This window comes from Triturus cristatus, chromosome 1_2, assembly GCF_964204655.1.
Source record: "Triturus cristatus chromosome 1_2, aTriCri1.1, whole genome shotgun sequence".
Lineage (NCBI taxonomy): Eukaryota > Metazoa > Chordata > Amphibia > Caudata > Salamandridae > Triturus > Triturus cristatus.
The window spans coordinates 343,240,378-343,266,128 of NC_140580.1; the positions used below are offsets into that span (position 1 = coordinate 343,240,378).

Below are 25,751 nucleotides of genomic sequence, written 5' to 3' on the forward strand. Positions count from 1 at the left end.
TTACGGTACGCTTACGGCAAAAAGTACGCGTGCGCTTAAAAAAGACACGCGCTTGCGCGCATGCGCATAACAGTCATTTCCCGGCACTTCCGCGTAACGTGCGCGTGTTGCGTAAGCGCGCACGCGTCCCACGCGCAGTACGCGCGGCTACGCAAAGTACGTAACTATACGCAAGCAGCGTAGATAGATTACGGGCGTTGCGTAAACCGTACGCTTACCGTGAGCTTACGGTACGCGTACTATAAAAAAAAATAATAAAAAAAAAAAAAAAAACTGGAAATAAATTTTACATGTTTATTTTAAAAAATATATATAAAAAAAATATTTAAGGATTTTAAAAATTTAAGCATAGTCTTTATAAAAGATAAGAAAATTAAATTAAAAATATGTTTGAAAAAAATGAAGAATAAAAAAAAAATAGCATTTAAAAAACCTTGCAAATTCACTGAAAAAACCATGGGTTTCACACACGTTATAGTTAGGAATTAGCATTTAAAAAACCTTAGAAATTCACTGAAAAAACCATAGGTTTCACACACGTTATAGTTAGGAATTAGCATTTAAAAAACCTTAGAAATTCAGTGAAAAAACCATAGGTTTCACACATGTTATAGTTAGCTGGACATTTTACTCGTAAAAAACCAATGAAATTGCCCCGTTATAGTTAGTTCAGCTAACTATAACTCGCGCGCCCGCAATGCACTGCTGATGACGTCACATATTACATCACTCATGACATGGTCAGTGACATCACTCATGACATCACTGATGACATCTCAAATGACATCACTGATGACATCACTGATGACATCATCCAGTGAATGTGTGTTTTTCAGAAAAATAAATATGTTTTATATATGTGTATCTCAAGGTCGATGGAAGAATAAATGGGTATATAAGTGTCTAAATGGATGATTTGTTTTTGAAAAATTGATTGTGTTACTGACTGATTAAGTGTATCTCTCACTTTGTGTATAAGTGGCTGCATGGGTTGGTGAGTAGCTACATGGGTGTCTATATAGGTTATTAGTTGTTTTTTTGAGTATCAGTCTGAGTGTCTGTATGGTACGGTGGGGGGTATTACGTAGTGCATAGATGCATGAATGAGTGACTCACTGTTTGTATGTGTTGAAGACAGCATGTGTGCAGGACTGTATGGGTGGATGAGTGTGTGTATGGGTGTGTTAGTGAGTGAATGACTGTCTCAATAGTGTCTTCAGGAGTAACTACATATGTTTTTAACTAGTATATGTGACTATTGGTGTATATATGTGAGTATATGTGAGAGGGAGAGATTGAAAGAGTTCCTGTATGAATAAGTATGTGTTTCTATAAGTGATTGTTTAAAAGACTAAGTATGTGTAAGTTTCCGTAGAAGTAAGTATGGTGGTGTGTGTATTACTGTATATGCAAGTAAATGTATGTTTTATTCTTTATTAGCATGAGTGACTATGTGTGTGAGTAACTCTATGGATGAGTGGCATTGTGTAACAGGATGTATAGATGTATGAGTACATATGATGAGTGAGTACATGTATGAGTGACTGTATAGGACTGTTGGTGAATGAGTGGATGTGTATGTGGATCTTAGAATTACTGAAGAGGTTGTTGTAACTGGTATTGGTATGTCCATTGTTTTGAAATTTTTAGTCTCTATTTTTGAATGTGTGTATCAAAGCTTATATTAAGGTGAGAGGAGGTCTGCCACTCTATCACAAGGATGATGTCATCAGTGATGTCATCAGTGATGTCATTTGAGATGTCATCAGTGATGTCATGAGTGATGTCACTGACCATGTCATGAGTGATGTAATATGTGACGTCATCAGCAGTGCATTGCGGGCGCGCGAGTTATAGTTAGCTGAACTAACTATAACGGGGCAATTTCATTGGTTTTTTACGAGTAAAATGTCCAGCTAACTATAACATGTGTGAAACCTATGGTTTTTTCACTGAATTTCTAAGGTTTTTTAAATGCTAATTCCTAACTATAACGTGTGTGAAACCTATGGTTTTTTCAGTGAATATATATATACATACATATATATACATACATATATATATATATATATATATATATATATATATATATATATATATATATTCACTTAAAAAACCATAGGTTTCACACATGTTATAGTTAGCTGTACATTTCACTCGTAAAAAACCAATGAAATTCCATGTTATAGTTAGATCAGGTAACTATAACTTGCGCGCCCACAATAAACTGCTGATGACGTCACATATTACATCATTCATGACATGGTCAGTGACATCACTCATGACATCAATGATGACATCTGAAATTACACATTGTGGATTGCGGTCGCGCAAGTTATAGTTACCTGATCTAACTATAACGTGGAATTTCATTGGTTTTTTACGAGTGAAATGTACAGCTAACTATAACATGTGTGAAACCTATGGTTTTTTAAGTGAATTTGCAAGGTTTTGTAAATGATAATTCCTAACTATAACGTGTGTGAAACCTATGGTTTTTTCAGTGAATTTGTACGGTTTCTTAAATGCTAAGGTATGTATTTATTTTTTATATTTTTTTCTGGTTTTTCACTGTGCGCACACCCTGCGCGCACGGTGCGCTTCGCGCATCGTGCGCGCGCTGTGGGCGCACGGTGCGCTTCGCGCACCGAGCGCCCACGTTGCGCAGTCCATGCCGTGCGCGCCTCGCCTTTTTTTACACAGTAACATTTGTTTTTTTCTCCCTTGTGGGTCCTTTAATTTATTTAATAAATGTGATTGTTACTTCTTTATTTTTTTTTATTATTTTTTTTTGCCGTGCGCGTACGGTAAGCTTACCGTACGCGCACTCCGTGTTTTTTTTAAAAAATGATTAAATGTATTTTCCGTACTTTTGGGTCCTTCTTGGACCCCCTGACAAACACTAGGGGGTCTGCAACTCTCTTCGTTGCCCCCTTTTCACGTTCCCCACCTTTGTTTCCCAGTGCGAGAGACAGAAAATGGCGGCCGACACTTCCTGATTTCGACCGATTCGAATGTTTACAGTCATGTAACCACCAATCAGAATTGAGCTCGCGCACGGCACCGTACGCGTACGGTAAGCTTACGGTAAGCGCACGGAGCGCGCTTACCGATATATATATTGATTTAAATGCTATTTTCTCAGGACCTACTGAACAGATTTACACCAGACCTACAAAAGGCACATCCTTGACCCGAGCACTACCTCTCTGCCAAATTTCAAGTAATTCTGTTCAGCCGTTCGGGCTGTAGCTGTGTCTAAAGGTCCTATGGAAAAATGCATGGGAAAAACGCGTTTTGGGACCCCCCTTTTTTCTCAGCCCCCGCTTGACCAATCCCCCCGAAACTTTCAGGGTAGGAGCGAAGCGTAGCGCCCCATTAGTTTTGAAAATTTCGTGAGGATTCGTCGACCGGCGCCAAAGGTATTCCAAATAGAATGTTGCGGATTTCCTATGGAAACACGGTCCTAACTATAACTATCTACTGGCGACCGCCAGTAGATAATATATATATATTGTCCAACAAATTGCCCTAAAGCTTTTGAAAGCGCACACTCGGCAAGCTGAACCATCCGGGTATTTTTTCAAGGCGAAAGCCTGCGCTGATATTCCTTGGATTATTTCTCTTAGACCTGACGCGTTTCAAGGCTGCTGCCTTTCATCAGAGGTCGCTTAATAAATGACTTGTGCAGGCAATTCTGGTTACCTTTATTTAGTTTCATTCATGCCACGCCCTTAGTGGGCTGTTCGATGTTTTGCAGTGCATGCTGGCTTTAGTAGTCCCATACCAGAAAGAGCATCACACCTTTAGTAGGTCCTGCAATTGTGTCATGGTTTTTCAGCATTATTCACCCATGGTGGGCCCCAGAAATCAGAACGAGCTATTTAAACCGCAGCTCGCCAAACCGTATTCGAGTCCGGACACAGTTCCGAACACGGCCTCCTTTTCAGTACAAGGACGGTGCTGCTTTCCGCGACAGGGCTGCCGCGTAAGTAATTGTCCAACAAATTGCCCTAAAGCATTTGAAAGCGCACACTCGGCAAGCTGAACCATCCGGTTATTTTTTCAAGGCGAAAGCCTGCGCTGATATTCCTTGGATTATTTCTCTTAGACCTGACGCGTTTCAAGGCTGCTGCCTTTCATCAGAGGTCGCTTAATAAATGACTCGTGCAGGCAATTCTGGTTACCTTTATTTAGTTTCATTCATGCCACGCCCTTAGTGGGCTGTTCGATGTTTTGCAGTTCATGCTGGCTTTAGTAGTCCCATACCAGAAAGAGCATCACACCTTTAGTAGGTCCTGCAATCGTGTCATGGTTTTTCAGCATTATTCACCCATGGTGGGCCCCAGAAATCAGAACGAGCTATTTAAACCACAGCTCGCCGAACCGTATTCGAGTCCGGACACAGTTCCGAACACGGCCTCCTTTTCAGTACAAGGACAGTGCTGCTTTCCGCGACAGGGCTGCTGCGTAAGTAATTGTCCAACAAATTGCCCTAAGGCTTTTAAAAGCGCACACTCGGCAAGCTGAACCATCCGGTTATTTTTTCAAGGCAAAAGCCTGCGCTGATATTCCTTGGATTATTTCTCTTAGACCTGACGCGTTTCAAGGCTGCTGCCTTTCATCAGAGGTCGCTTAATAAATGACTCGTGCAGGCAATTCTGGTTATCTTTATTTAGTTTCATTCATGCCACGCCCTTAGTGGGCTGTTCGATGTTTTGCAGTGCCTGCTGACAAAATAACCGGATGGTTCAGCTTGCCAAGTGTGCGCTTTCAAAAGCTTTAGGGCAATTTGTTGTACTATATATATATATATATATATATATATATATATATATATATATATATATATATATATATGTATATATATATAAATATATATACATATGCTTCAAACCCTCCAAATCTTTTCGAAAAAGAGTACAGCGCTCTCGGGGAAAGATTACAAAAAAACATAGGTTTCAGGGACGTTATAGTTAGTTGGACATTTCACTCATACAAAACCAGAGAAATTCCACTGTTATAGTTAGTTCAGCTAACTATAACTTGCGCCCCCGCAATGCACTGCTGATGACATTACATATTACATCATTCACAACATGGTCAGTGCCATCACTGATGACATCATTGATGACATCTCAAATGACATCACTGATGACATCACTAATGACATCATCCAGTGACTGTATATATGCCAAGCTGCATTGAAGAATGAGTGGTTGTATGGAGGATTTACAAGGTACGTGACTGACTGTATAAGTGAGTGATTAATCGTGTCTTACTGAATGCATGGGTTAGTGACTAAACTGTGTGAAAGTCTGTATCAGTCTGTCTGTTGTTGTGTAAGCTGCTGCATGGGTTGGTGAGTAGCTGCATGAGTGTCTATATGAGTTATCGATTGCTTGCCTGTGTATTTGTATGGCTGCCTGAGTGTGTGTGGGTGGGAGGTGTGTGACTCTGTGCATAGATGTGTAAGTGGTTGATTCACTGGGTGTATGGGTTCAAGAGTGCATGTGGAAACAGCTATATGGGTGGATGAGTGTGTGTGTGTGTATGGGTGTGTTGGTGAGTGAATGGATGTTTCAGTGGTACATGTGCAAGTAACTACATATGTAAAAGGCAGTATATGTGAGTGATGGTGTATATAGATAACTATATGTGAGGGTCGGTAATTGTGAGAGTGGCTGCATGGATGAGTGTGTATTTGTATCAGTGATTCCATAACAGAGTAATTATGTGTTAGTATCTGTGTGAATAAGTGAGCTGGTTTCTGTATAACTGTATAGGTGAGTAAATGGAAGTGTGATTGATTCTTTGCATGACTGACTAGCTGTGTGAGTAACTCAGGATATGTGGCAGTGTGTGAGTGTCTGTATAGGTGTATGAGTGCATATGATAGTGTTGCATTGATGAGTGACTGCATGTATGAGTGACTGTGTGGGTGAATGAGTGGATGTGTGTGTAGACCTACGAACCAGTCAGGCAAGCCTGTCGGTGCCCAGATCGCGCCCAGCGCCAGAACCCCTGGCCCCCGCCGGAGCAGGACACCCGACTGAGATATGACTCCACCACCCTCAACGCACTGAACACCGGACGACCACCCGCCTGCTACCAAGCCACCCCAAAGTGCACACACGGACCCTTCACCTGTCAAGCCTGCAAATTCACCTGCCTCCGACCCCGCACCCCGCCTGCCAAACCTAACAGCGACAACAACCACCTCAAGTGCATCCTCCTCTCCACCCGCTCCGTTCACAAGCACGCCATCGAACTCTGGGACCTCCTCGACACATCAGCACCAGACGTCGCCTTCCTTACTGAAACCTGGATGAACGCCTCCTCAGCCCCCGACATCGCCATAGCCATCCCAGACGGCTACAAAATCACCCGGAAGGACTGCATCAACAAAACAGGAGGAGGAGTCGCCATCATCTACAGGAACACCATCAGAGTCACGACCAACACCAAAGACACCATCCCCACCGCCGAACACCTACACTTCCAGATCCACACCAACCCCCAGACCACCCTCAGAGGAACGCTCATCTACAGACCCCCGGGCCCGCGCACACAATTCAGCGAAACCATCGCAGACTTCATCAGCCCGCATGCCCTAGCCTCACCAGAATACATCCTCCTAGGAGACCTGAACTTTCACCTGGAGAAAAACAACGACAACACCTCCACCACCCTGCTCGATAACCTAGCCAACCTCGGACTCAAGCAACTGGTGGACACCCCTACCCACCTCGCTGGCCACACGCTCGACACCATCTTCTCCGCCAGTAACCACGTCGCCTTCAACCACTCCACCGGACTACACTGGACCGACCACAGCTGCATACACTTCACATTCAAGAAGACTACATCTCTCCACCTCACGCATCGGATCCCCCACAGATGCTGGAGCAAAATCACCACAGACCAGCTAACCACATTGCTGAGCCAGAACCCACCAGCCGACACCAACTTACCTGACACCAACACCGCAGCCCACAACCTCACACAGTGGATCACCAACTGCGCCAACGACCTCACTCCACTGAAGAACCCCCAAGGCAAAATCAGCAACAGAAAACCCTCATGGTTCACATACGCCCTCAAAGCCGCAAAGAAATCTCACGAACACTCGAAAAAACCTGGCGCCACGAACGAACAACAGAAAACATAACAGCCCTCAAAAACGCCACCCGCGAATACCACCAGCAGATTCGGGCCACCAAGAGGACATCGTTCAAAGAACGACTGGACAACAACACTCACAACAGCAAGGAACTCTTCAGCATCGTCAAAGTGCTCTCTAACCCCAACGCTAGCAACAACAAAATCACCCCTTCGCAAGACCTCTGCAACTCCCTAGCCACGTTCTTCCACCGCAAGATTGCAGATATACACGACAGCTTTGGACCACAAACTCCACCACCGGACACCAATCCAGCGACCCCCGCTACCATCCTCAGCTCATGGACCCCCATCAGCGGTGAAGACACCAGCCACGTCATGAACACCATCCACTCCGGCTCTCCCTCCGACCCATGCCCCCATCACATCTTCAACAAAGCCGAATCCATCATCGCACTCCACCTGTGGAACTTCATAAACAGCTCCTTCACGTCAGCCACATTCCCTGAGAGCTGGAAACACGCAGACATCAACGCCCTCCTGAAGAAACCCACAGCGGACCCCAAAGACCTCAAGAACTTCCGCCCCATCTCTCTTCTCCCCTTCCCGGCTAAAGTCATCGAGAAGACCATCAACAAACAGCTGACCGCATTCTTCGAGGCTAACAACTCGCTCGACCCTTCCCAGTCCGGATTTCGAGCCAACCACAGCACCGAGACGGCCCTCCTCGAAGCCACAGATGACATCAGAACCCTGATGGACAACGGAGAAACAGCTGCTCTCATCCACCTAGACCTCTCAGCAGCCTTCGATACCGTCTGCCACCGCACCCTAAAAAACCGCCTCGACAACACTGGAATACAAGGAAAGGCCCTGGAATGGATTACCTCGTTCCTCTCCAGCAGAACCCAGAGAGTCCGCCTCCTCCCTTCTGCTCTGCGGCCACCAAGATCGTCTGTGGCGTACCTCAAGGATCCTCACTCAGCCCAACACTCTTCAATATCTACATGAGCCCCCTCACCACCATCGCACGCAAACACAACATCAACATCATCTCCTACGCCGATGACACCCAACTTATACTCTCCCTCACCAAAGACACAGCCATCGCCAAAACCAACCTTCAGGAAGGTATGTAAGAGGTAGCGGAATGGATGAAGCACAGCCGTCTGAAGCTCAACTCGGACAAGACCGAGGTCCTCATCCTCGGACAATCCCCATCAGCCTGGGACGACTCCTGGTGGCCCACGGCGCTGGGCACCGCACCTACACCAACGGACCACGCACGCAACCTGGGATTCATCCTGGACTCCTCCCTCACAATGACCAAGCAAGTCAACGCCGTCTCATCCTCATGCTTCAACACCCTCCGCATGCTCCGGAAGATCTTCCGATGGATTCCCACTGAAACCAGAAGAACAGTCACCCAGACCCTCGTCACCAGCCGACTGGACTGCGGGAACGCCCTATACGCAGGCACCACTGCCAAACTTCAAAACCGTCTCCAGCGCATACAGAACTCCTCTGCAAGACTCATCCTCAACATCCCTCGCCACAGCCACATATCCGCCCACCTGAGAAATCTCCACTGGCTCCCTGTCAACAAAAGGATCACGTTCAGACTGCTCACCCACGCACACAAGGCGCTCCACAACATGGGCCCCGAATACCTCAACAGCCGCCTCTCGTTCTACACCCCCACCCGCCAGCTCCGCTCCACCAGCCTCGCCCTCGCCACCGTCTCACGGATTCGCAGAACCACCATCGGAGGCAGATCGTTATCCTACCTGGCAGCAAAGACCTGGAACTCTCACCCCAAACACCTACGACTGACCCAGGACCACCTCACCTTCAGGAAACACCTCAAGACCTGGCTCTTCGAGCAGTAGCGGCACCCCCCCCCCCTTTTTTAGCGCCTTTAGACCCTTTCGGGTGAGTAGCGCGCTCTATAAATGTCATGATTGATTGATTGATGTGTCTATTTTTTCGAAAATGGTAGTCTATATTTTAGAGTGGGTGTATCAAAGGTTATATTCAGATGTGAGGAGGTGCATCAGATTTTCACGTGGATGATGTCATCAGTGATGTCATCAGTGATGTCATTTGAGATGTCATCAGTGATGTCACTGACCATGTCTTGAATGATGTAATATGTGACGTCATCAGCAGTGCAATGCGGGGGTGTGAGTTATAGTTAGCTGAACTAACTATAACGGTAGAATTTCTCTGGTTTTGTATGAGTGAAATGACCAACTAACTATAACGTCCCTGAAACCTATGGTTTTTTCAGTGAATTTCAAAGGTTTTTTAAATGCGACTTTCTAACTATAACATCTGTAAAACCTATGTTTTTTTCAGTGAATTGCAAAGGTTTTTTTAAATGCTAATTTCTAACTATAACGTCCTTGAAACCTATGGTTTTTTCAGTGAATTTCAAAGGTTTTTTAAATTCTAATTTCTAACCATAACGTCTGTAAAACCTATGGTTTTTTCAGTGAATTTCAAAGGTTTTTTAAATATTAAACTACTATTCTGCTATTTGTCATTAGTACTGTTTTTTCTAACTTGCGGGACAGTGATGTGGGGAGAGGGAGCATGAAGGGGTATCTTGTAGAGAGAGAGCTGCGGTATATTTCCAGTCTTGGCTTCAGAGATACAACTGCAGGCCCGAGAACTCGCACACAAAGAGCTGCGAGCTGACCGGTGGTTCACAGATGGAGAGTTGCGGGCCCAAGAAGGTTGTTGGGAGTTATGCTTCAGAGAGCTATGGTCTAACTCGCACAGAGAGAGCAACGGGCCGACGGGCCTGCTAGCAGACACACAGCTACGAACTAATGGGCTGGCTCACAGAGGTAGAGCTGCGGGCCCGACGGCTCGCAGACGCAGAGCTGTGATCCAACGGACTAGCTTCTAAAGGCATAGCTGCTATCTGGTGATGTAGGGAGCGTGAAAGGGGCATCTCGCAGAGACAGAGCTCCTGTATGTTTTCAGAGTTGCCTCGCAGAGGTAGAACTACGGACTCGATGTCTTGTAGATGGAGAGATGCGAGCTGACATGGACTGAATCACAAAATAGCTGCCAACAGTTCCTAGTTTCAACAGTCCGCACCCAGGCTCGCAGAGGGAGAGCTGCGGCCTGTGGGCTCGACTCGCAGAGGGAGAGCTACGGGCCGTCTGCTCACAGGCACAGCAGCGTACTGGCTCGAAGAGGTAGAGAGCTGCGAGCCGACACAGCAGCGTACTGGCTCGGAGAGGTAGAGAGCTGCAAGCCGACGCACTGGCTTCTAAAGGCATAGCTGTGAGCTGGTGATGTGGGGAGAGGGAGCGTGAAAGGGGTATCTCACACAGACAGAGCTCCGGTATATTAAATTGCCCCCGGGACCCTTGTTTTATTTTCACTCAATGCGAGGCACAAGATGGCTGCTAAAACTTCCTGGTTTGAAGTGTTAACAGTCAATCAGAGGCACGCTCGTGCTCTGGAGTTAGGCTCCACCCAAATATATATATATTTTTTTCCTTTAATATCTCAAAAACTACTGAACGGATTTAAACCATTTCAATGTGAAAGGGGTATCTCGCACAGACAGAGCTCCGGTAAATTAGATTGCTCCCGGCACCTTTGTTTTATTTTCACTCGATGCAAGGCACAAGATGGCTGCTAACACTTCCTGGTTTGAAGTGTTATCAGCCAATCAGAGGCAAGCTCATGCTCTGGAGTTAGGCTCCGCCCAGATATATATATATATTTTTCCTTTAATATCTCAAAAACTACTGAACGGATTTACACCATTTCAACACAAGCGTGCATTCTGGACCAAGACGTTCCTCCCTGTCAATTTGTGCGTAATTCCTTTCAACAGTTTGATCAGTAGCCTTGTCTTAAGTTTCCTATGGAAAGTGCATGGGGAAAACACGTTTTGGGACCCCCCTTTTTTCTCAGCCCCCCTTGACGAATTACCCCCAAACTTTCAAGATAGGAGCTGATCAAAAAAGAGGAACTTTTGGGGAAATTTCATAAAGATTCGTCAAACGACACCAAAGTTATGAGCACATGACAAAATGCTTTTCCTATGGAAACTAGGTCCTTTCTCTCTTTCGCTTTATTTATATATATATATATATCCCTGTCAGCAACACGAAGGTTTCAGCATTGCAAACTGGCACGAAGTTCTGAGGCCCACTAGAGGGCTTGTTAAAATATTGAAATTTAACCTGCAAGTACACGGAACCCACATGGGTAAAAATTAACGCTGCACTACATGAGGGACTACAAACCCCAGAAGGCAAGATTACCTTGCGAGGCCCACTAGAGGGCGAGGTGATATTAATTAGCGCAATGTGTGCAGCGCATTTTCTGTGACTTTTCAGGCTTCCCTCGGATGAAGGAGCAGCAGCTCCGATACGCGTAAGGGATTTAAAGAATCAGAATGGATAAGCCAGTTTGGAAATAAAATGTTCGGATGAACTTACCTTCGTGGAGTAGCGTCTTCAATGCTTCAGGGCAGATGTTTGGAAGAACTATCACGCGGCAGCTCGGCCGCGGAGGATTGCACTGCCATTAAATCAAAAAGGTCTGCAAGGTTGAACTTTTCATCCCTGTCAGCAGCACAAAGGTTTCAGCATTGCAAACTGGCACGAAGTTCTGAGGCCCACTCGAGGGCTTGTTAAAATATTGAAATTTAACCTGCAAGTACACGGAACCCACATGGGTAAATATTATCGCTGCACTACATGAGGGACTACAAACCCCAGGAGGCAAGATGAGCTTGCGCGGCCCACTAGAGAGCGTGGTGATATTAATTAGCGCAATGTGTGCAGCGCATTTTATGTGACTTTTCAGGCTTCCCACGGATGAAGGAGCAGCAGCTCCGAAACGTGTAAGGGATTTAAAGAATCAGAATGGAAAAGCCGGTTTGGAAATAAAGTGTTCGGATGAACTTACCTTCGTGGAGTAGCGTCTTCAATGCTTCAGGGCACATGTTTGGAAGAACTATCACGCGGCAGCCTGGCCGCGGAGGATTGCACCGCCATTAAATCAAAAAGGCCTGCAAGGTTGAACTTTTAATCCCTGTCAGCAGCACGGAGGTTTCAGCATTGCAAACTGGCACGAAGTTCTGAGGCCCACTCGAGGGCTTGTTAAAATATTGAAATTTAACCTGCAAGTACACAGAACCCACATGGGTAAAAATTATCGCTGCACTACATGAGGGACTTTAAACCCCAGAAGGCAAGATTACCTTGCGAGGCCCACTAGAGGGCGAGGTGATATTTATTAGCGCAATGTGTGCAGTGCATTTTCTGTGACTTTTCAGGCTTCCCACGGATGAAGGAGCAGCAGCTCCGAAACGTGTAAGGGATTTAAAGAATCAGAATGGAAAAGCCGGTTTGGAAATAAAGTGTTCGGATGAACTTACCTTCGTGGAGTAGCGTCTTCAATGCTTCGGGGCACATGTTTAGAAGAATATATATAAATGAGCTGCAGAACCCTTTTCTGAGGCACAGGACTTGAGGGGTCACCTCAGGCTAGGGTGGGACTCACAGAAGGCAGAGTTCAGCAGCACCAGCAGGATTGCAGGAAGTATTTTGAGTTCTTGAGACTTCAGAAAATAGGAGGCAAGCCAGCGAGCTATTGGAGTCACTCTGGGTTCAAGTGAGAAGGGTCCAGGCCTTGTCTTCAGCAGGGCAGAGATAAGCAGGCAGCAGGAGAACTCAGCAAAGCAGAGACGCAGTTCCTCAGAACAGTCATTCAAGGCAAAGTGGCAAACCTTAGAGCACAGCAAACTATACTTCCCAGGTCCAGTACTGTACTGATTTGGTAGGGTCAAAACTCCAGTACTTATACCCAAAAGTGCCTTTGATGTAGGGGGTGACTTCAAAGGAGTTCTATGTAGTGGGCAAAGATCCCTTTCAACCAAGTCCTGTCTGCCAGGCTATCTGTGGGGGTAGATCAGTGCTTTGTGTGAGGAGAGGTCACTACATATTGAAGTGTAAGTGTCAGCCCCTCCCATTCCACCTTGCCCAGGAAGATCCATCAGAATGTAGATGAATGCAGATGAGTGCTCAGAATGCAATGCAGATGAGCTTCACCTTCCTTTGATTATGGCTCTCTGGAGGGAATGCACAAAGTGTAGCTGTCACCCCAGCCAAGACACATATTGGGGACAGGCTGCAGGCACACAGAGCAGTAAATAGTATAGTAATGTCAAATACAACTTTACCACTAAAGAGGATTTATCATTACCATTCCAAAGATATTAAACATGATTTATCTACTTGTTTCTAATCAGGAATTACAACTTTGAAGTGTTTTAAGGAATTCCCAATGCTATCCTATGAGAGAAGTAGGCCTCACAGTAGTGAAAAACAAAGTTAGCTGTTTGCCACTACCAAGACATGTCAAAATTAAAAGCACATGTCCTAAGTTTTACACAGCACCCTGCCCATAGGTCTCCCTAGGTCCTTACTTAGGAGTGACCTATGTGTAACTAAAGGGGGAGTTTAAAGCATGGCAAGTGGTTTTAAAAGCCAGGTCGATGGGGCAGTAAACTGAACACACAGGCCCTGCAATGGTAGCCCTGAGACAAGTTTGAAAGGCTACTTGTGTGTGTGGCACAATCAGTGCTGCAGGCCCACAAGGAGCATTTAGATTAGAGGCCCTGTGTATATATCGTATACAACTTTACAAGGGGCGTACCGGTAAACTAAATATTAGGGGTGGGCGGAATTTGCGGAATTAGCCTTCGCAAATTATCGCGAGAATGTTTAAAATTATCGCAAACAAGCAGAAATATCGCGAAGATGCGGAAGTTTTTTTCCGGCATGTTCGCGAGATTTTCTGCATGGTTGCGGGTCGCCAACTTACCCATGTGGTTGCTTGCGGGCGCGGCCATCTTGTTTTGAGTTGTTCTCGCGGTGCATGATCGCGAGAAGAAAGACGTGATCGCGCGACGCATGACGTCACTGCGGGCGCGAACTGTCGCGAGACAGCGCAAATGGCTAAAAACAATACAACATCTCATGGAGAACGCGACCGGATCAAGAAAACTTGTCGGCGAACGCAGGGATTCAGGTAAGGCGATCTCGCGCGCGCGAGAATGTATTATTTTACAGCGCGAGCAAGAAACAAATTATCGCCAAGCTGCGGAAACCGGAATTTTTGACATTTTTGCGCTCTCCGCGGAACGCAAAAATGTCAAATTATCGCAATTTCCGCGAACGGAACGAAATTTTTGCCCAGGCCTACTAAATATGCAATCAGGTATATACCAATGTCACCATGTTTTAGGGGAGATGCACATGCACTTTAATTTAACACTGGTCAGCAGTAGTAAAGTGCTCAGAGTCCTAAAAGTAGGCAAAAAGGTGGAGGAAGACCACCCTAAGTATGGCAGGTCTAACAAAGGGGATCTAGTTTTACATTGGAGTTCTGACTCCTTGGACTGTGGGTGTTGAAGCGTAAATTCCCATTCCTCTCTAAATGCGAGTTTTGTTAATTCTCCTAATTATGAGTAATGTGGTAATTACAGCAAGCCCTACAACTTTGCGCAGGTACATTTTGGCAGGTTAGTCCTGCTGAAATGTACTGTAGGGAAATGTGTGTTAAATCCTTATGCAGGTCGTCTTTGGTCTGCAAAATACACAGATTCCACTTGTGATTAATTTTTTTCTAAAGAAAAGCTTGGACTGTGAGGTATTTGCCCACCCAGCAAATACTTCACCCCAGCAGATTAGCATTTACTGAGTGGATTAAATACCCTTCCTTTTACCCCTCATGATGTACTCAGGGTCGAAATGCCTACTTCCCTCACAAACATTTATTAATTACAACCATACACACACTAAAGAGGAAATACTCCTGTGATGGGAAAAACACAAGAATAGAGAGGAAAACCATTGAACATGGAGCAGCGGACTGAGGTAGACAAGAAAGCCATTCAATTATGATCAAGTTTCTGACCCAAAGCCCAGTCAGTGCATTGTATTGTAGATAATGCACCCATTTCTCCAAGGTAAATATTCATGTATATTTATCATGTGTATAATTATTCCTACTCCTAGATGTAATGCTCCACTTTTTTGCTATTCACTATTTTCTAGTGGGGATTTATAGCAAGGTATAAACTTACATGTCATTACCCCATCAAGTGAGGGAGTGGAGCTTCTTGCAACAGAATTTGCTAATGTAAAATTACTACTATTGACCTTTCACCTATTGGTGAAGATCTACACAACTGAGGTGGGGATCTCCCTAAGGGAAAGCATAAGGAAAACTACTAAAGGTTATCCTCAGTTTAGGGGTGCTCAGGGCTCAATATAATATCCACCTTCAAACTTAATTGCAATAAAATGGGGTAGAAGAGTACGATGGGGGTCTCTGGTTGTATCCAACGAAAAAATGGTTTTGTTGTATACGCAATCCATTCCCTACTTAGAAACTGCTTTTAGATGTTTGAAAAAATTCAAGGTTATGAGTCCTTATGTTTGATAAGTATGAATCATCAGGATCTGATGACAAAATTGGCAGAGTTCTTTTATAGTTATGGAAATACTAATAAATTCCCCCCAAAACCTAAACATCCCTGGTTTAACAAAGCGTGTAAGGCTGCCAAAAGTGCATTGGTACTTGCGGTAAAAAAAAAGGACCCCTTATGCATCCGACTTGCCAGATCCCATTATCAAAACACTTTAGCTGAAGCCAAAGCAGCTTGTGAGGTTGAAAAATGGGAAGCAATAAAGCTAGCTTTGGATACTAGAGATATGAGAAGCTTCTGGAATTTGGTCAAAACTGGCAACTCCAAAGGCAACTCGGCTATAGAATCTAATCTGGGGGAGGAAGTCTGGAGAGCATATTTTAAGGGACTATACTCTAGATCTATTGACGAAGCTGTATCACATGACTCAATAGACACAGACCAAACCCCCTAAATATGGCCTCACCACCATGTTCAATGTTGGAAGTTTCTTTTGCGGTGAAAAATACACTTCCTAACTAGGCACCGGGACTGGATAGAATTCCTGGTGACCTGTTCAGAAATGAACAGGTAGTATGGGTCCCTTACCTACAGGTTCTATTCAATGCTTTTATTCAGGGTATGCCACTTCCATCGACTTGAGCTGGTGCGGAAATTATCCCAATATTTGAAAAAGGCTCCCCCCTCAATCCGGCAAACTAGCCTCATCAACGTTTCCCAAAAGATATTTGCAAGCGTTTTATTGGGGCGATTGCAATCTTGGATGGCCGAGATGAATGTTTTAACTCCCTTACAAGTAGGTTTTAGTTCCAAGATCTCGACCATCGATCAGATTTTTAGACTGCAATTAATTCACTGCAAAACGGTTATACTAGAGGGGGGAAGCCTTTACCTAACTTTTGTGGACCTTAAGTCCGCTTTTGATATGGTACAGCGTGACCAGTTATGGGGTCTACTTTCTGACATGGGAGCACCGGCTTACCTTTGCCAACGAATGAAACGCCTACACGAAGGTACTTATTGGAGGGTAAGATATGGCCATTGAGAAAGGGGTGAGGCAGGGCTGCGTGTTAGCGCCAGCACTTTATTCCCTCTTTTTAAATGGCCTTATCAAAACCCTCCTGGCAGCCAAGAACTTGGATTCCCCAAGGCTAATGAATACCAAATAGCGGCCTTAATGTTCGCCGATGATACGCTGCTCCTGTCTAAATCATCAATGGGAATGCAGCGACTATTTGATAAGTTCAGCACATTCTGTAGGAACAGGAACCTGGAAATAAATGTTGAGAAAACGAAATACATGGTCTTCAATGCTAAAACTACTAACTGCCCGCATCCCCAACTGGAGGGTAGGTCCCTCAAAAGAGTGCTCATTTTTGACTATTTAGGCATTACCCTCAATGACAAGATGGATTGGGGGACACAAACCAAGAAGGCCAATCTGGAACTAACACAGTCAGTGGGTGGTATTTTGAGAGTTTATAAAAACTGCACACAAAAAGTGGTCGGCCCCCTGGCAGAAATTTATAAAACTCAAGCAAGGGGAGCCTGTCTATATGGAGCAGAACTCTGGGGTCACTGTGTGGCTCATACACTATCGGTCACAGAGAATACTTTTATCAGGCAACTACTGGGCCTACCAAGAAGCGCGCCCATAACCCCTCTTAGGTTGGATTTTGGAATAGATCCTATTGCTGATCTAATAGCCTCCCGTCCCCTCCTATTTTAGCGTTGCATATGGAGCACGCCCGAATTAGCTTCTTATAGGGAGGAATTGAAGGATGTTATGTCTATATTAGGTGCAGCCAATTTACCTTGGCTGTCCTACGTTAGGAAGGCATGCTTCTCACTGGGGTGTGCTAATATGTGGTTTACCCCGGAAGAGATTTGTCCCAGCACATCCAAAAAGTCCCTAGTTGTTGCCTTTAAAGAACACAAATTTGCTATGTTGACCCAGAGTTTGAACTCTTGTTGCCTGACCTCAAGGTTCCTGGATGTTAAGCAGCAGTACAAGCTAGAATTGGTTTTGGATAGCATTCAAACGTTTATGGCAAAAAAATCGTATTTACAATTTAGGCACGGTACGTTACCGCTCCGTGCATTTACGAACAAATGGAAGGGTGTAAACAAAGCTGATTGTCCTGGCTGCTCTGCTTCTGAAGAAACATAACTCCACGTAATGTTGTTTTGTCCTGTTACACTAGGCCTAGATCGAGGTGGGTTCTTCAACTCTGTAGGAACATGGGTCTCAGAAATTACGTTGAGGTGTTTAGGTTACTTAAATATGAAACGCTTCCGTTATTTGCAGTTGTCACCTCGAAGTTTCTACATTCAGTGTGGTGTATACGCAGGAGTACCCTTAAGGGGAATGTGTTGGCTAGTAACTAGATGTTACTTTCCGGTTTATAAACACATATGATTCTTATAGCTTTTTTAGAGAATTGTCCCAAATATTTTAACCTGGTAAACTAATTTTTCAATGTTTTTCTTTTAATTTATCTTTTTATGAAAACAGTTCACGCTTGCTTTTAAAAAGGTATAGAAATCCACTTGTACGTGACCTGGAACTACACGTATGTTAAACTTTGAGGGCTTGGAAAGATCTGTATTGATAGTTAGTATCATAATTTGAACTCGCTTTTTCATAAACTTGCCAACTATAGATGATTGTAATATCGAATCATGAAATACTGTTTTTGTGTTTTAGCATATATTTTTATCCTATGAATTGTATATTCAATCTGCTTTTATGGCTTCTATAACCGAAATAACGTTTTTTTTTTACTTTGACTTTGACTAAAGGTTATCATTTAAAAAAAAAAGAATGTATTCTAATTTATAATATTTATGTGCCTAATTTAATATATTGATTACAAATAAGCAAATAAGGAAATAAAACTCTACAGCACTTTAATTCACACGTTTAAATATGTATTGGATAATAAAACAATTTAAACATGTAAATTTAATTTAGACATATACATTTTAAAACAATAATTAAAAAAACAATACTTACCTTTAAAATCTGTTTTAACTGCTGGCCAGTACTCACATGAGATTATCATTCTCATTGTGACATTACTGGGTAATTGTGTCATTGATATATTACATTGGTATATTAGGATGTGTTTTCTGCTTTACAATGACTTAAATTCTGTTAATACTACACCTATAAATTATAAACATAAGCTAGTAATATAAGGTGGTGTAAACACAACATTTGTTGGACAGTCGTACTTTATTGTGAGTGTAGCCGATGTGTTGCATTATAACTAGAGACAGCCTAACTTTAGCCTCAGACTGTTTGTCCACATCTGCCCAGGAAATGAAGGATGCCTAGGTGAGATGCACTGCATATTGAGGTCTAATTACCTTGACTACTAATTTCCAAGGATCCTAAGAGGTCTTGCTGTAAGAGCATCATATGACCCCTGTAATTGTACTGTCCGGGAAATACAGCCTGCTAGTAGCTACAGTAGCGGACATAGGGTCCTGGAAGGTGATTTCTTCCTAGTGATCTACATCTGGAATTTTGCATACTTCTCAAAATAGAAGGTTTGTTAAAATGTTTAGTTTATACTAGTGTATCAGATTTAGTTGAGAAGTGTGTTTACCGGGCAGGAGCTTCTTCCTTTATGCTGCAGTTAAAAGAAATGTAAATGCTATGATGCAATTAAAATTATTTCATTGGGTTATTTACCTATATTGGACATTTCTTGCAAGGCCCACAAAAGGGCATTGAGCTCTCAGTGCCCCACCCCAAAGGGCACTGAGAGCTCCAATGTAATCAACATACCTATGCACACTTGTTGCCCTTTTGTGGCTTGTGCTAAGGTAACTGTAGCTCTCCTAACCGATAAGAGTATGCAGGTGTTAGGTTCAGTTCATCAGTATAGAGTGTATGGATATGTAAGATAATCTGATTGTTGTGCTCGTGGTCATTCTTTGAGTTTTCTTTTCTAAGGTGCTGTCAAAGTCACGACTGCTGCTATACACAGTTAGAGGGAAGAGGATGCAAACCAAAGCTCGACAGCTACAAATTCAGCATGTGCGCTGGGAACGTAACATGTGGTGAGATCTTATGTTTATACATTTCCCCTAAAATGAGGGGTTTTGGGATGCTGAGCAAGTGCATGTACAGCTGTAAAGAGGTACAGGAACAGTAAAAGCCTGATATAGAAAGGATTGACTGGTACAGAGGGTGTGCTTCCCAGGACGTGTAACATTTGCTTGTAGTCCTATAAATTGACTACAAAAATATCAATCTAAAAAGATACTGAGGTGAAAATGTCTTCTGCCAAAATATAGAATTACAATACTGATATTTCAAATCCCAGAAACATTTACTATCAATATATTGACATAAATATAGAATTAAAAATATATTTTACCAAAATATTGAATGCAACAATATAGACAATCAAAATGAATATTCAAACAACCAAGGTATTAACTTAAAAAATAAGGTGTACCATAATGTATATAAAATAAATAATATAATTAATACAATTGAAACATATTACTCATTTTTAATAATTAAAAAAGGTCTAAACCTCTAATATGTTTCTACTTTAACATAAAAACATTAATCTATTTGTATTTTTGGGAAACAAAACACAATAGAAATAAGTTTACATTTTCAAAACTACATTAAGAACATATATCAATTATGTAAAACAAATTTCGGGCCTGATTTAGATTTTGGTGGACAGATTACTCCATCACAATGGTGACGAATATCCCATCCGCAGAAATATAAATGCCATAATATGCTATGGATTTATATTTTGATGTACAGGATATCCATCAACGTGGTGACAGAGCAATCCGTCAACCGAAATCTAAATCAGGCCATTAATCCTTTAACATATTTATCGATCTAACAAAATAAATAGAATTCATTATATTCACAAATAAAGTAATTTTTTTATAAAAATAATTATGTGTGAAAGAAATATGAAAAATGAAAAACTATTTATTTTTATCAAACCTATATTTTATAGCAAAAATCTCAAGCCGTTACCCAACATTGATTCATTAGACAATCATTTAATACATATGAAAAGTTAGCATTTTTTAATTCATAACACAAGCATTATATATATATATATATGTATGTATGTATGTGCATATATATATATATATATATATATATATATATATATATATATATTCACAGAAAAATCCATAGGTTTCAGGGGTATAGTTAGCTGGACATTTCACTCGTACAAAACCATAGAAATTCCTCCGTTATAGTTAGTTCTGCTAACTATAACTTGCGGGCCCGCAAAACACTGATGATGATGTCACATATTGCATCATTCATGACATGGTCAGTGACATCACTGATGACATCTCAAATGACATCACTGATGACATCACTGATGACATCATTCACATGACAATCTGATACACCTCATCATACACTAGTATAACCTTTCATCACTCACTGTAAAATATAGAGTACCATATTTGAAACCATTGACACACCAATACCAGTTACTACATACCCACTCACTGATTCTTAAGTCTACACACACAACTACCCATTCAACAACAGAATCACTTATACATGCAGTCACTAATTAATAGAACACTATCAAATGCACTTATACACATATATAGACATTGACACATCAGCAGTCATCTTAGTCGGTTATGCAGTCATCCTACTCACTCATGAAAAAAATTAATCAAACTTACATTTACTCACTTACACAATTATACACAGAACACCTTATTTATTCAAACACATAGTAACTCATAGTTAATATGTTAAAAAATCACCATTACAATTATACACTCATTCATATAGTTACTCTCACAATCACTGACTCTTATATATACTTATTTATATACAACAACTCTCACATACAATGCCTTTTATTTTTTTACTTTGTTGAAGATGTACAACTAAAACATATATTCGCTCACCAACACACAAATAAATACACTCAGTCACCCAAACAACTGTTTCCACATGCACTCTTAAACCTATACACCTAGTCAATCAACCATTCACACATCTATGCATAGAGTTACACTCACCCCATTCAACCACACACAAACTCAGTGTCCCATACAAATACTCACCCAACTAATCAATAACTAATATACACACTCGTGTAGTTAGTGACCAACTGATGCAGCATGTTATACAACAGCAGAGACAGTGATGCACACATTCACATAGTTTAGTTACTAATCCATATATTAAGTGAGACACTTTTAATTACTCACTTAAACAGACAGTCAGACAGCTACTAAATCCTCCATCCAGACAGTTATATATCCACTCAATCTTCAATACAGATTGGTATATCTATAATACATATTTAAATTTCAAACTTAACCACATTCACTGGATGATGTCATCAGTGATGTCATTTGAGATGTCATCAGTGATGTCATCAGTGATGTCACTGACCATGTCATGAACGATGTAATATGTGACATTATCAGCAGTGCATTGCAGGCGCACGAGTTATAGTTAGCAGAACTAACTATAACGGAGGAATTTCTATGGTTTTGTACGAGTCAAATGTCCAGCTAACTATAACACCCCTGAAACCTATGGTTTTTGCTGTGAATTTCTAAGGTTTTTTAAATGCCAATTCCTAACTATAACGCTCCTGAAACCTTTGGTTTTTTCAGTGAATTTCATAGGTTTTTTAAATGCCAATTCCTAACTATAACGTGCATGAAACCTATGGTTTTTTCAGTGAATTTCAAAGGTTTTTTAAATGCTAATTCCTATCTATAACTTATCTCTAAAGATATCATGTTTAATGATTTTCATTGGATTTCTATATTTTTCAAATTCAGTATGTCAATTTCATTAATTGTGTTTTTTTGAAATTCTTTTATCACCATTTTTTTAATTTATTTTTTTAATTAATTCTTTTAAAAATTAAAAAAAATTGTTTATATTGGGTTTTTCAAACATATTTTATTATATTTTTAAAAATATTTCTTTAACTATATGTTCAAAACTTTATTTTATATATTTTTTTCCATGTTTTTGGATCCGCGCACCCTATGCGCACCGTTCTCGATCCCTACGTGTTAGCATCCGCGCATGGTATGCGTTGGGTACGTGTTTAGTGCACGATCGCAATGCGACAGGTACGCGACTCACACACCAAATATCAGTCACACACCAGATTTTCTTATACAGAATCTCTGCACTGTGCACCTCTCAGCAAAAACAAAGAATGGCAAAGATTCCCTTTCATTTTCCACACATATACATGTAAACTTCAAATCACAATCCTTCACACATAAATTCAAAAGCAAACACACATTTCTATTGGGTAAACATTTCAACCCTTTCCAAATGAAATACATTTCAACCCTTCCCCCAATCTGCCTTCTGCCTGTTACCATAGAAACAGATCATAGAACACTGCACTGAGCAAACAGGTCACAAGTTCATGGATCAATAAAAGAAGCCAAAATGAAGTCTAAACATATCCTGAATTATGAAATATTTTTACAATCTTGAACATTTTAAAAATAAAATATACTTCGAATGGGAGGTTACATTTATTGTTATAACCCTGTTCGTAACAAGCATTAAGGAAAGCACATATATGTGAGGGAGCAACATTTACTATTGTAACTTCAGTATCACTAGTGTTTGGAAAGGTCCTATATTTGGGGCAAGACAAGTTTCCCATTCTAACCCCAGCTCCACAAACAATAGGGAAAGTGGTAATATTTGCAAGTGTCAAATGTGCTATTCTAACACAAACCTTGCGAAAAATGAGATAAGTGTTTGTATTTGGAGGTATCAGATTTAGCATTCTAACTCTCATCCCTCTAACATTGGGGAGAGTGTAGATAATTGGGGAAGGTCACATTTACTAGACTAACACTAGTCCTACATACCTCAAGGAAAATGCATAAAATCTGTGGCTGGGATATATTTAGTAATTATCTCAAGTCCTACAAACATTGGGCAAAGTTCTTAAACGATGTTTAGAAGTCCTACTATAAAGGAGGGGGGAGGCTCTCATTTTTAGCTTTCTACGGAGTTGGCCCTTCCCGCACTAGATCACATGACTCACAGATTACAAAGATGTCAGCAGCAATCCCTCATCTTGCAGTTTAGAATGTCATTTTGTATTTCCTGTCCTAATTAGTCCCTATCCGTTTATTGGTGCTATCCATTTCCAGATCTCACTGTCTTCATACTTGCTTGACTTTATTTCCACACATATTTCCTGTAAACACAAATTTAGAGTAAAGCATAAGACCGCTTGCTTGGTGGGCTTGATTTTATCAGTGAATTACTAGTGCTACCACATGAGACAGAAAATCGGTGTCCCATTACTACCAGTAAAATGCGGTTCTAGTTAGCATTGTGGAAAAAAGCACCAAAAGCAGTGTTGAAATCAGTGCTTAATTTGTCAAATAATAAGTGCCTGGGCCCTTTCAGCTTGCACCACCCATTTCCACTGCCAAAGCCGCCAATGAGAGTACCTACACAGCTGCTAACCATCACTCTCTGGTATAAGAGTGACAATTCAGACTGTTCGAGACCCCCAAAGCTATAAGAATGGCTTGGGATGCAGGTATTAGTTGTTTTTAATGTATTTTTAATTAATAAACAGCTGTTGTTCTACTCATCTTTAAATTACACAAAAATAGCTGCAAATGGCAGCTATCATATGAATGAATGATTCTGCATTTGTAAAGCGCATGGCTACCAAAGGTTTCCCAGTGGCAGAGTGACACTTAAGTGGTGGTGCCATGCACCGGAAACCCCCTGCTCAAATTAAGCACTGGATAAAAATGTTGTCAAACTTATTTCATATTTTAGTTGCAATACATATTCATAACATCATGATTTTCCCAGAATTCTAAAGAGGGCCTGAGTTTTTAAGAAACTGCTACTGAATGGAGTGCACTCACACAGTGAATCCAAAGGGAAGATTTGCACAAACTAAATATGTCTGTACCTCTTTGAGTTCTTTCAAATTCACATTCGCTCTTCCTCTTAACATAGCAAAGCTAAACTAAAAACTAGGTGTAATCAAGTATGAAGCCTTTATTTATAGTAGGAACAGTTTAGTCTTTGACATGCCAAATATATCACAATATAAGACAGTAATTGTACCTAAATAAATAATATGTGAAAGATAATGCCACCAACACTCTGATCACATCCACCCTTGCGGCGCCGGTGCTTGTGGTGGTTTGTGGTAGCCGCCAGCAATTTGCTAAACACAGTCTCCAGTTTTTAAGGAGAAACACCTGGCACTCCATGCCCAGTATGCAGGTTTCTTGGTGTAAAAGAAACAATGCGTTTCAGCTTCTGCTTCTTGCTATTTACAATAAGTTGTATAAGAGTGGCATACCGATATTAGGAAAAGGTAAGCTTTGAGGAATTTTTATAAAATGTAAGAAATAAAAAGGAAATTGGGGAAAAAATAGTAAAGTTGAAAATTGTAACTTTCTTGTATCAATATATAATAAATATTCTATAGGATTATCCAAAAAACAAAACTGGATATAGAAATGGCGAACCTCACAGAAATATATTAAAATATGTAATATAGTATAAAAATTAAAATCTACTAAATGAATTGATAAACCATATACTTTGAATCTGTTTTAAGAAAAAAGAATATGAGGAATCATTTACAAAATGTAATAACTGTAACAGTATAATTTCTCTCGTAATAGCTAATGATAGTGGTGATATATACATTTTGTCTCGTTTGTAATTACAATAAACAACATACCACCATGCTCTAAAGGGCAAATTGGATGCATTGTTCAAAATTAGTGTAATTTGCTGGAAATCACAACAAATCAGTTTATCAACTAAGACACTCCTAAAGGGTAGACAGAACCATTCATTACACACCTTCCTTCAAATATATTACACAAGCACAAGACGCAATAGGATATTGACACTTTTTGAACATCCGTGCACCGTGAGGCAGCCACCATGTGGTGCCTGCCACACGTTGCATGGATGTTTAGGGGGACACCACTGGTGCCCCCCTCATAGCAAAGGCCGCAGGAGGATCCAAAGTCAATTTCCAACAGCCTTTCTATGACAGTCAGACCACCATAGAAAGGCTGTTGTAAATGTGCATCGTAAGCCCCACGACGGTGACTGAGCAGGCACCTCCTCCATTTTGGAGAT

At 41.7% G+C, this 25,751-nt stretch overlaps 1 protein-coding gene across 1 annotated transcript in view; it reads left to right on the forward strand.

Moving 5' to 3' along the window:
• The window catches only part of LOC146867294 (basic phospholipase A2-like), a 199,592-nt gene that overhangs the window by 135,746 nt on the left and 38,095 nt on the right, over window positions 1–25,751 (forward strand). Inside the window, exon 3 of the mRNA XM_085604062.1 lies at window positions 19,557–19,663. Within this exon, the coding sequence (XP_085460188.1) occupies window positions 19,557–19,663 (107 nt within the window). The remainder of the gene's footprint in view (window positions 1–19,556; window positions 19,664–25,751) is intronic.